Source organism: Cyprinus carpio, chromosome B13 (genome assembly GCF_018340385.1).
Source record: "Cyprinus carpio isolate SPL01 chromosome B13, ASM1834038v1, whole genome shotgun sequence".
In the NCBI taxonomy this organism is placed as follows: Eukaryota; Metazoa; Chordata; class Actinopteri; order Cypriniformes; family Cyprinidae; genus Cyprinus; species Cyprinus carpio.
In genome coordinates, this window is record NC_056609.1 from 8,717,078 (window position 1) to 8,730,166 (window position 13,089).

Consider the following 13,089-nt stretch of genomic DNA (forward strand, 5'->3'; position numbering starts at 1 on the left):
AGTATGATATTTTGGATCTAAAAAGAGGAAGAGGTCCAAAATCGAGACACAGACTAGACTATTTTTAAAGGTCATGATATATTGTTAATTATAGTCCTTCTATGTTGAAGATGACGACTTCTGTCTTGAACAATAGTATATAAGAAAGAGCTAGTGCACTCTGCAAAACAGGATAGGACTATTGACTTTCTGAGACTCTCCGGTCTCTCTATCCTTTCAGCTCTCACTTCCTCTTCTTTGGCTTCACTTGAAAACTCTTAGACTCAGACTTAGAACTCTTACAGGTTTTTATTCAAATTCAGATACTTTGATACTTTAATACTTTGGTACTTTTGATTCAAACTGAATATATATGAATATATTGTTTATGTTTTAATTACAATTTTATTAATGGTTTGATTAATACTAGATGGGTTCAATCCATCATAAATGGATTGTTATTAAAAATGCATTTGATTTGCATTTTCTATATTCGAAGTTTGTTATTATTATCAAGAGTTTTATTTCCAAGTTATGATTTGTGGTTTATGTTCTCTATATTCTTTTTAATAAATTTACACATTATTGCACCTTGACCGTCTGACTTGGATTCGATTTTGCATCAATACTGTATGATCCAATCTGAGTGAAATCCAAGTGGCTGCAAGTGTCCGGAAAGGTAAGTCCAATAAAAGTAACTCCACAGTCCGGCTGTGAGTGGAAGCTGTTAATGGCCTCCTTGATTGTCTGCCATGCTGCTCTTTTTATAGGGCTCCTGCTTCCTTTCAGGTGACTGATCACCTGACATGTCAACCATACAGATCTTAAAGACATACACACACACACACACATGGATAAGAGGCATAAAATGGACCTAAGAACATGCAAACCAATTAAAACTTTATAATACATAAAATCACTGTAATAAATAGAGTGGTTAAAACATGCCCTTGAATGACAGTGTCACATAGTCTCCCCCTTTGCCTACGGCACCCCGGGGAAGAAACTAGACCTTTTAGAGTTCTGTCACTCATTGTCCATAAAATGTGTACCCTCTTTCCAGTGTGGCTTAAAATGTCTTTGAAATAAATTAGCTAAAACTAGGCGCTCCCAGGTGGGCCCCAGTTTGAAAGTGAAAGTTGTGACATTTGCCAAGTATGGTGACCCATACTCGGAATTGGTACTCTGCATTTAACCCATCCAAGTGCACACATACACAGTAGTGAGAAGTGAACACAGCGTGAACACACACCCGGAGCAGTGGGCAGGTATATATCCAGCGCCCGGGGAGCAACTGGGGGTTCAGTGCCTTGCTCAAGGGCACTTCAGCCATGGGTATTGAGTAGGGCTGTGCGATATGGACAAAAAAAACCTATCACGATTTTTTGATCAATTTTGCGATTTCGATTTTAATCACGATTTTGACACACATACATGCTTTTACAGTCATAAATGCATTCAGGATGAATTTGAAACATATTTCCAAAAGAAAACCAATGAGAGCTTTATCAAAAAGTTGCAACATGCTATATAAAAATAAAAAAAAAAAAGTCCAGGGATTTTTTTTTTTTTTTTTTTCCATGGATTTTTTTTTTGGCTTGTTTTGGTGGTGGATCTGGTTGTGGAATATATTTATTGCGAAAGGTTCACACGTTTGCAGTGCGTATACAGTATGTGTATGCGGTGCAGAAGCAGCAGCGAGAGCGCGTTATTGTAACGCGAAAGCACATTAAAATAATGCGCGAGCGCGAATCTGTCTGCTCGCATGCAGATTTCCTTTGTTTTGTCACAAAACCAGACACGCGTGCTCAGATACACGCTGCTTTCGTCCGGAGAGAGTGCGCGCACTTAAAACATGTCTCCTCTCACTCACTCACAACTCTCTCTATGCTCATGTGCTAAATATTCATTCTTTTTGCACCTTTCGATTTCTAACCTTTTCTGTTCACATCTTTTACCGCGTGCAATGTGAACGTTCTGATCCATTAACATGGGCTCGGAAAAAATAGACACATCACAGACAGAGTGTGTGAACCTGGAGCATATGCCCAGTCTGTTCTGTTCTCACACTCCACTTAGGTGCGCTGCATTCTGATTGGATTGGATAGCATACTGCGGGAGGTCGGGACCGCGGAAAATCGTGCTTTAAAGCGATTTAGAAATCGCACACGCTCAAATCGTGATTTTATTACGATTTCGATTAATCGCACAGCCCTAGTATTGAGGGTGGAAGAGAGCGCTGTTCATTTACTCCTCCCACCTACAACTGTCAGCACTGAGACGCGAACCTGCAACCTTCGGGTTACAAGTCCAGCTCTCTTGCTGGAAGGAGCATGGGAACCGTTGTAGAAAGGTAGCAGCCGGTACCAACCTGGGTAACCCTGGGTAGGTGGCGCAGTTTCTCCCTGGTACTTTCTATACCAAGCATGGCTGGCCTACTGCTCCCTCCGTCGATTCCTCCTTGCTGGCTTTATGGTTTGTAATGAAGTAGGGTGAAGTGATGGATCTTAGCCTTGGTCGATGACGGTGCAAATTCCACATTCCCCCACATACTGCCAGACATCCTTGCGGACCGTTGGCCACCAGGCGACCTCAAGGATACAGAGGAGCGTTTTCAGTCGGTGCTCATTTTCACTCCGTTGTCCTGCTGGGGAGGATCTGTAGCGTTCTTTGGATCAAGGCCTTCGGAATGATGAGCTGCATTCTGTGCTCCTTCTCCAGTTTTAAAACAATGTTTTTAAGAGAAAGCACTTCAGCACGAAGCTGGTCAGTCACAGTGGTGTAAAATCTATTCAACGTTAAAATCTGCAGGAGTTTTAAAAGAAGCAGCACTTTCAAAATGGTATGTCATCCTTTTAACACGTTTTTACTCACACACAGAGAAATCAGATGCCATTCCAATTCTAGTAACTAACTTTAGTACTAAAGTGTTTAGTGTTAAAACTTTAAATAATCTTTTCTGGGTATTTTCACAGTCAAATTTATTTTGCAATCAATTTGAAGAATTAATTGACATGTAATTAATCAGATAAAAAAAATTTAATCGACTGACAGCCCTAATATATATATATGACGATGACGACTTCGGAAAATGGATTATCGCCTGTGATAAGTAGGTGCATTTGCAACACCAAATTATGTGGCCTCCAGCAAAGAAGCACAAGCTGTGGCAACAGTTTGATGAGGATAAATCTAGAATCATCAATGCAACAGCTAAGGGAGGCATAGAAGGACGACTTCAGAACCTGACTTCCATCATCACAAGTTTTGCGACTGAGAGGTTTGGTGTCGGGGAGCCAAAGTCCAGCAAGCCTACCTACACCAAGAATCGCAGAGTAGATAAGATCCAGCAATTTTGGAAAGAGCTGCGGATGCTGACGAAGCAGTCCAAGGCAGCAGCTGAGGAGGAAAACCCACCTCTCTCTGAGTTTTGATATACCATCAGGAAAAAGCTCATGACCCTGTGAAGGGCTGAATGACACAGGAGACACAGGACTGAGAAAGCTAGGAGACGAAACCTCCTTTTTAGCCGACACCTTTGGCTTTACAAAGCGGCTATTAGGGAAGAAGTGCAGCGGGCATCTGGACTGCTCTAAGGAAGAGGTAGACCACTTCCTGCACAAGACCCTGAGCTAGGACTGCAGACAGCTCTCCTAGTTGTACCAGCACCCATAGTGGAGTTTAACATCTTAGAACCCACCTGGAAGGAAGGAAGTTCAGGAGGTGGTGACAGCAGCCAGAGCCAGTTCTACTCTAGGGCCCAGTCAAGTACCCTATAAGGTGTACAAGTGCTGCTTAGGGCTGCGCCGAATCCTTTGGAAGTTACTCAGAGTGGTTTGGTGTAGAGGGACCATCACAGAACAGTGGAGGCAGGCAGAGGGAGTCTGGATCCCCCATGAGGAGAACTCCGCTAAGCTGGAGCAGTTTCGATCTATCTCACTCCTAAGCATGAAGAGTAAGATCTTCTTTAGCATCCCAGCCAGAAGGATGACAGACTTCCTACTGAAGTACAAGTACATTGATACATCTGTACAGAATGGTGGTATTCCCAGAGTGCCAGGGTGTCTGGAACATACGGGAGTGGTCACACAACTGATCAGGGTGGCACAAGAGGGAACTTGCAAATGCATGTGAGTCGATGCCCCACGACCTGGTTAAGACCACCCTAGAACGACACCATATACCCTGTCAAATCTAGAACCTCATCCTGGATTATTATGGTAATTTCAGGCTGAGAGTTACATCAGGAAGCATATCATCGAACTGGCACTGGCTCGAGAAAGGGATCATAACTAGCTGTACGATCTCTGTGATCCTTTTTGCCTTCGCCATGAATATGTTGAAGGCAGCTGAGGTGGACTGCAGAGGCCCCCTTTCCAAGTCTGGAACCTGGCAGCCCCCACCAGAGCCTTTATGGACAATCTGACAGTCACCACTACATCCGTGCCTGGGTGCAGATGGATTCTTTAGGGCCTGGTAAAGCTTATTTCATGGGCTAGAATGAGCTTTAAACCAACAAAATCTAGGTCAATGGTCCTGAAGAGAGGTAAAGTGGTGGACATGTTTCGCTTCGCTGTGGATGGCGTATTAATACCATCCATCACTGAGAAACCAGTTACTAGCCTAGGCAAGGTTTTTGACTGTATACAGAGTCAGTCCAAACAACCATCAAGAGGCTCAAAGCTTGGACAAATCTGGCCTACCTGGCAGGTTCAAGGCATGGTTATGTAGGCCGAGGCATGCGGCAAGGATAGGCGCCATCTTGTCCTGCAGGAGGTCCGTACAGGAGTAGAGGAGGTGAGGCCCAGCAGGATAGTAAGTCTGCATCAGCAGTGGGCATGGATGAGGTGGGAAGGAGTGCTGGAGAAGAAACTGATCTGGAATGACATCTGGAAGGCAGAGCCACAGCGTATTAAGTTCATGATTCAAGCTGTCTATGATGCTCCCCAACCCCGTTAACCTGAATGTCTGGGGCAAGAGTGATGTTCCAACTTGTCCTCGCTGCCCCGGGAGAGGGACCTTGGAGCACATTCTGAGCAGCTGCCCATCAGCCCTTTGAGAGGGACGCCATCTCTGGCGACAAGACCAGGTCCTGAAATCTGTGGCAGAGGCCATTTCCAGCGCAGTGGCCAACATGGGCGGCACTAGGGAGGGGCTAGCAGGTGGTTCAGCACCCCCAAGAAAAACAAAAGCACCCCCACAGATTTTTTCCTGGAACCAATATACATGCTGTAGCCTATTGTATTTAATAATTAATATGATTAAAAAAAAAATCTTTATACGCAAAACTCGAGCAATGCAATAACGACATGATTTGCAGCTGTCGCATTTTCTTAATGTCATAACTGCATTTTATTTAAATAACGGAGCGTTTCCTTGTGCTAAGTAGGCCTGCCCCCGAATAAAGATTTTTCTAGTCATCTTGTCGAACGTTATATTAAATTGATTAATATAATAATATATTAACTATCCTTTAACTATTAAACACTGCCATTTCTGTTGCATACAAAAAACATCAACAGGCAACTCGTTTGAACTGTGCAGCGCTTGGAGTGTAGTGCCTGGTTTATACTCGCCGCGTCAGCACGAGCGCGAGGCTGAGCGCAGCAAAACTGATGTGAATATTGAAGAAACGCTGGATGGTTTTTACATTAAAGTAAAGTAAAAGACTGCTTCTTAAACCAGAGAAGGTGAACATGTTGGTATTCTTGTGGGGGAAAAAACATGCAAGCACTGTCACTGGCAGCAAGTTTAGTGTTACTTTTCTTTTTGTTTTCAGTTTGAAAACTTATCTTTGCTTATTTATTTATTTGATTCCTCAGTATTTGCTAAACGTTCTGTAATTTATTAGATATTATATAATACAGCATGTGGTGTATGCCATGCCACATCTTATTCGTTTTTGTTAATAAACGTTTTGTAAGCTAGTTTGCCATTGTATCGTGTTTTAATGTTGTTCCTTTTAAAGAAAAATAACAAAGAATCCATTGTTTATTTTAGTCTTAAAAAAGTGAAAAGTGTATAGATGTAGCCTCAGCAAAACAGACAATTATCTTTTATTGTAAAAAAGTGACAAGATCGCGAAATCGAAAGTGAAAGCATCCGAAGCCAGGCTTATAACACCGCAAAAGACGGACTCCTGTTCACAAAATTCAAATCACAAATAATACTACTGATGAAAAAGAACGTGTTGAATGTTAACCACTTTCGTTTCCATATAGGCCTAAATATAAACTATGATAAAAGTTCATTAGCATGCACAGATTAATCCCATGTTGTGGCAAAAAAAAAAAAAGTGTGTTCCTGCTACCAACTGAGAAAGTTAGTCGACCAGTGGGAAGAATGAGTCTGGAGCACTGAATTGCCCAGCTCCCTCTGTCAATGATCTAGCACCCCCTCAGCACCTGCGCTGACACTGGTGGTTGGAGGGCTCGCTGTGAACCCACTGCTACCAATGCGATGCAATACGATTCACCCGTTAGGATGCAGTGCGATCTGATTTCGATTCGATTCAACACAATGTGATTCGATGCAATTAAAAATATGATAACTTCTAATGCCTCAAGGCATGTTTCATAAGGCTTATTTCAATGAGTCTGACTCATTATCAAATGATTTGGTTCCATAAAGCAAATTTAACATAGGCCTAGATCAAGCTAGTCACTGTGGCAACTTATGCAACAAGAAACAGGCTTAAATTGAAAACCAAAATACAAATGATAAATGAAAAATAGTTAAACTTCCAAAACGATAATAACCCTGATGTGTGCGTGACCATCTTGTAAATGTGACTATCTGGCCTTGACGAAGCTCTGGGGGATGTTGCTTTAGGAATTAAATCCTCCTTTAGACATTATCATTCCTTTCTTATCCAACCCGGCAAGGCCAGCAGTCGCCCACGTACAAGTACATGCAGAAAGAGGAAAAAATCTGCTCAGCACATTTGATAATTTATGAATACATGGTTAAAACAGATTGTAGAAAAGGTGAAGGCAGTTACCGCGCAATGTCTGAATATGTGAATTGATGAATGTATCTGTAAATGTAATTTTGTCCCGTATTATCAATGTGAATATATACATTTATATAAAAAAGATATTCTTCTATTATATTTATGTATTTAACTGTGTCCTCAAATATGAGCTGCTGTTAAAGGATTACTCCACCGCAAAATAAACATTTTTTCTGTGTCAGCCGCGCTGCGCCGATGCACTGTTTGCTTTCAAACCAAAGCGTAAATATACGTAAAAAACGTATCTTTGTGGTGCAGCTGATACAGAAGAGCGTACGCCGCCTGTGTACTGCTCAGAATTGCCAAAATGGCTCTACGCTGATTTGGAGAGACACAGAGGAGAGGAATTGTTGAATAAAGTCGTTATTTTGGTTTTCTTCGTGTACAAAAAGTATTCTCGTCGCTTCATAACATTACGGTTGAATCACTGATGAAGATGGACTTTTCTGACGATGTCTTTTATACTTTTCTGGACCTTGACACTGTTATTTACTTGGCAGCCTATGGGACAGTCACAAGCCTCCCGGTTTTCATCCGAAATATCTTAAATTGTGTTCTGAAGATGAACAAAGCTTTTATGGGTTTGGAGCGCCATGGGGGTAAGTGATTAATGACAAAATTTTCATTTTGGGATGGAGTATCCCTTTAAGAGGAAAACGTGATGATCTTGTGCTGACATGTGATGAAGTGAGTCTTTGTGTTCCCATCATATGAGGAGATATAGAATAGAGGTGGGCGATATCTTATCATTTGCGATATACCGGTAAAAAATTCTCCCCATGTTAAGAATTAGTTTTTCCATGATTATAACGATAAAGTAGTTGTTGACATTTCTTTGGGCGACAGCGCGAAGCAACATCGCACAAGGTGAACGTGAAATTGAGAAGTTTAATTGCTAAATGCGGAGCTCCTTCTACAATCTGGAAGTGGTTTGGTTAGGGCTGTACAGTGCACAAAAAAATCGGTCTGAATAACTGTACTACAGCAGCATGTGTGCGATACAGTTTTGAATGTGTATGTGCATGTTTACAAACCTGTTGTTCAACAAAGATTATTGACATGCTTTTTCTCCAAATTAACTTAACAGTTGAGTGTTTAAAAATAACTTATTTTTGTGACCAGACATGGTTTCATATTACAGAATGATAGTATTATATACAGTGATAAAGGCTATGTCGATTAGCATTGCATTATAAATATACTTTCCTTATAAAAAAAAAACCAAGATTGCTTAAAGCACACAGATAAACCATATATTTTGTGCAATCGTATGTTTATTGTCTTAAAGTTTAATCAGTTAAAATTTCTCTATCTGCGTTGTGCATTTTATTAATCGATAACTGGATAGTTACTTTGTCCAGGGATTTCATGGAGCGTCATCAGTATTCACTTCTGCTATGTACTGTATGTGTGGAGTTTCTGCGCAAGGGCGCCCTCCGGCTTTCAGTATGAATTAAACAGTTAATACATGTGCACTGAGTAATGCTCACATCACCCTATTTTGGGTAAAAATAGGAAAGATAATACTTTTCTCTAAAGAAACAGGATTCCCTGGATTATTGTCATTGATATTGTTATTGCAATAAATACCAGAAATATTGTGATATATTTTTAAGCCCATATCTCCCATCCCTAATATAGAATAGAGTTAAAATTTGATAAACAACAGTGGCCTTTATGATATGTACTGACCCTCCCCTGGGGTAGAGCATATGGAAACCTGTACAGAAGAGTGTGCAAAGACAAATTCTACACACATACACACATCACATACTCTGGAGAGTCTACTGGCTTCATTATCTCTGATAATAAATTCTGTCTTCTGGCATCAAAACCTCTAGAGTTCTAGAGTGATTTCTCACTGAGGAGGCAGAAGTCACAATAGAAGTTGTGATAGTGGGTCGAGGCTGCTCAGTTCCCACTCACTATTTCTGCTCAAGGCCGACACACACACACACACACACACACACACACACACACACACTTCCTCCCATGAGAAGATCTTCTCTTTATTTTTTCAGCACACAAGTAGAGTAATATTGAATAGTGACATTCATAACCCATATCAAATGACTTGACAGGACAGGAGACAGGACATATACTCACTCTAATAAACCTTTTGTTATAGATCTTTACCATGAAATAAAAGTGAATGGTGACCGATAGATATAATGGATGGATAACTTGAGATGGATATCTTGATTGGACAAAAAGTACTTAAGTGCGAGTTTTACTCACCTCAGGAAGGACTGTGAGAACTACACCTTCATACACCGTACTGTCAATGTCTTCTGTTCCTCCTGGTGCCACTTTCACGTCAACCGCACATTCTTTTCCCTGATATCAATGTGAAAAAAATGAGAATACTTTCTATCAAACATGCAAAATGCTTCATCAAATGAATTCTATATAAACACTTACCAGGTTTTTCACTGCTGTGAAATGCACTTTAACCCCGGGCACCAGGAGAGTCCGGTTTCCAATAAAAGCATCGAATACAAAAGAAAACTTCTTCAAATCCTCCCGTTCAATGAAACCACAATTATTCTGAGGGGGAATCAAAAGCAGTGCTATAATGTTTGCTATTCAAAAATTTGGGATTTTCGAGCAAGTTCACTCACTCTTTTAAAAACAAACTGTAGCACAAGAATAGTAATAATAAATCTTAAGTCAGAAAATAATAAGTCAAAACTGATACAGTTACAGCCCCGACTTCTGATTGGTCAGCAAAATAACAATACATACTCGGATTCTTAGGTAAATTATATATTGTTGCTTTCATTATGGCTATTAACATCATGCACAATAATATTTAAACTAAAACTGAACCACCCAGACCTTAGTCACATTTAGTTTTTGACAGGAATGAAAACAAGACTGTGAGGGATACAAATACAGTGGATTCAACAGACCATACAGTTTTTTTTTTTTTTATATATATAACAAACCAACTCTTCAGCCGACAAAACATCTTTACGAAAAAGCCCCAAAAAGTTTTACCTTTGTACAGTTTATGGATAAACTAAGTCGGTCTTTAAAAGCCTTGTTTTTTCGCAATTCAATATGGCATCAAATCTAGGTCTATTATTTATTATTAATGTAAACAATATTATTATTAACACTTACAGCAATAAGTGAAATCACTCCCAAAGAGCGTCCACGAGGTGTGCTGAAAAAACAACAACACATGAGTTTAGTTCACCAATCTCTACTTTCTCAAAACCTCTACTGCTTTCCAGCAGAGAAGCTATGATCTTCTCTCCAGAACACACAGACCAAACAGGGTTGAAAAAATAAATAAATAAATAAATAAAGATTGATTATGAAATTACTTTGCAGAGATATTCTTGAACGTGGCTATCTTGGAAGCCATTGATTTAGCAGGTTCAGTCTTAGTCTCTTTCGGAGGCTGCTGATCTTTTTTCTGCGGAGGTTGGAGTGGACAGGCAGGAAGAGGCCCGCTCTGAGATATAAAGCACACAAGACACTGCATTACAGATCTACCACCCCTGACAGACTCGATGAAACACAAGCGTGAACTTACAGTGGCACTGAATGCCTCCGGTGGGGGCTGTACTGGACCCGGGCCGCGGAAATCAGATTCCAGTGGCCCGGCAAACCCTCCTCTCTCTCCAAACGCATGATTGCCCATTTAAATGACACAAAACATATATGCTTAAACCTATATTGAGCTAGCTTTTTCATTTAAATCCAGCTCTAGCAATCATAATGGGCCTAAAAGCAATGAGACAGAAAACTTGTGAAAAACATGCTTTCAAAAGTCATCATGTACGTGTAAAATCAAATGCTAACATGCTTTGTGATGTTCCAGTATAAACCTTGATCAATCAAATATAACACTGCAAGCTAATTTCATATATAAAATCAACTTCTATAATTAAAAAAAAAAAGTTTTAATTCCTTTACACTCTGTGATGCAGCTTGATTATATTTTTCTCCTTCACCATTAGTCTAAATTACTGTTTTTATTAATATTATAAATCTAAAGTCATTCAATAGTTTTTTTTCCTCACACAAAAGACTTGAAATATAGCGAGTGTGTGATATGAATTAATTGTATGATGCACCGTCATATGAACCAGTCATTAATGTAAATAAATGTGCAGTTCACAGAATGAAGGATTCAGACTGATTCAATCAGCAAACTCTTGAACTGTAAGGTTTTTGGTCGATTCATTAAAAGCACCCAGTGTCGTCCAAACTGTTTACAAGAGCCGTTTCTTGACTAAAGACCTATGTAGCCTAATCCTATTCTTTTCAGATGAATCAAAACATACAGCGCCACCAGTGTATTCTGATTCATGAACAAATGAAGTTTTAGTGAATCAAAATACTTATGAATCTCTCTTTGTCAATTCACTATGAATGCTAATTTTTAAACATGAATTGTTTAATTTTTTTTTTTGGCGTTTTATTATAATAATAATAATAATAATAATAATATAAATATTATTAATTGGATTGCAAGTCATCGCATCATGCCTCTGCATTGTCCCATATAAAGTTTGTGTAAAACACGCCTTTTGCGAAAATTGTTACATTAGTGTATGATATACGTATTTTGTTAACATTTGAGATGGTCAGCATCCTGTTAAGTCAACAAGAATTGCATTTTGGAATAATCGTGGATCAAAACGAATCGTTATTTCGAAGTGATTGATCCAGTGGTTAACCAGACCGACACATTTAAAGACAAAAAGCGTGTACTTACATGTGGGTCCATGTGTGGCATGTAATGAGGGTCTCTTGGACCATACTGCTCCATTTGGTCGTATCCAGGGTTCATTCTGTGGAAACCTGGCCCACCCTCAAACTCAGGCGGGTGGAAGCTCGGGGGTCTTCCCCTAAACTCAGGCGGACAGAAGTCTGGAGGTCCGTCACAGAACTCCGGAGAACGGAACCGCGGTCCGTATTCAAGCTCTGGATGGTAAAAGCGCGGTGCTGGTGGTCTGCTCCCAAACTCTGGATGATGGAAACCTGGATCAGGTCCATCAAAACACGGGCCAAATTCATGTCTGTCGGGAAAATCCATGGGGTGATAAGGCCTATCGTCCATCATGAATCCCGGCGCTTCGTGCAGAAACCCTCGCTCTCCTTCCATGTCGTCCATCATCATCATCATTCTGGAGGGGTGCGGGCCGAAGTCGCGATGGGGCGCAGGATACCTCTGTCCAGGGGGGCCCATCGGGAAACCGGGAGCAGGACCGCGAAAGCCGCCTTGAGGGGGAGGAGGTCTGGGTTGAGGAGGCGCTGGGGGACGCATGCCTAGTTGTGGTCCGGGTCCTGGAGGTTGAGCTGCTCCCTTTCCTTTCTTGCGATTTTTCCCCATTTCCCAACAGTTTGCGCTTTCTGGTCAGTAACAAGTGGCTCGGTGAGCAGCTAACGTTAGCAGATCGAGTCACGACCACGTTAGTTTGCGCACGCAACCATGCAGATGCAGCACCGTTTACCTCACATCAGCGCAAACAGTGTCATAACCAACCTGCTGTAATACATTTAAGTTGAGTGGAGAGCCACTCACTAGACATAAAATAACCCTTAAAGGCAAAGGTCCACTGCACGAACTTACTCAAGCAATAGCAGCACAAGCATTGAAGAGAGCCAAATGGCCAACGGATATGACGCAATAGATTCAAAATAAGAGTGCACAAAAAGAAGCTGGCGCCTGATTTGCATGCAATGTTATTTACAGACAAACATATTCAATAAATAAATAAGAAAGTAGCATAAAATATAAAGCAGACTCTAACGTAGACAATAATGTTTTAGAGAAAACAGATATGATGATTCACTAATACATAATTCACTATGTAACATGACAATAAAACCAGATACATTTAAACTTTTAATAAATATGAGGGCAGAGTGGCAATTAGAATAAATACAAAATACTTCTCCAAAATAAGTAAGTCCATACATGCTTTAGTATTTATACCATGCTACTCAATGGTTAGTGTTGGTCTTTTGGGAATATTCCTGTCCTGCCAGTTATTTCATGGCATACTTCTCAGCCTTGTAGCCAAAGGAACAAAATTTTTATAATGGTTATATCTAGACATTGGAGTACGAAAACGTCG

At 40.5% G+C, this 13,089-nt stretch overlaps 1 protein-coding gene across 1 annotated transcript in view; it reads right to left on the reverse strand.

Annotated features, from left to right (window-relative positions):
- si:dkeyp-121d4.3 (E3 ubiquitin-protein ligase RBBP6) overlaps window positions 1–12,638 on the reverse strand; it is a 50,132-nt gene extending 37,494 nt beyond the window's left edge. The window contains exons 1-6 of the mRNA XM_042736358.1: window positions 11,724–12,638; window positions 10,536–10,640; window positions 10,324–10,454; window positions 10,118–10,160; window positions 9,413–9,538; window positions 9,230–9,328 (exon numbers count right to left, since the gene is read on the reverse strand). Of these exons, the coding sequence (XP_042592292.1) occupies window positions 9,230–9,328; window positions 9,413–9,538; window positions 10,118–10,160; window positions 10,324–10,454; window positions 10,536–10,640; window positions 11,724–12,341 (1,122 nt within the window). The 5' untranslated portion in view covers window positions 12,342–12,638. The remainder of the gene's footprint in view (window positions 1–9,229; window positions 9,329–9,412; window positions 9,539–10,117; window positions 10,161–10,323; window positions 10,455–10,535; window positions 10,641–11,723) is intronic.
- Window positions 12,639–13,089: the final 451 nt, after the last annotated feature.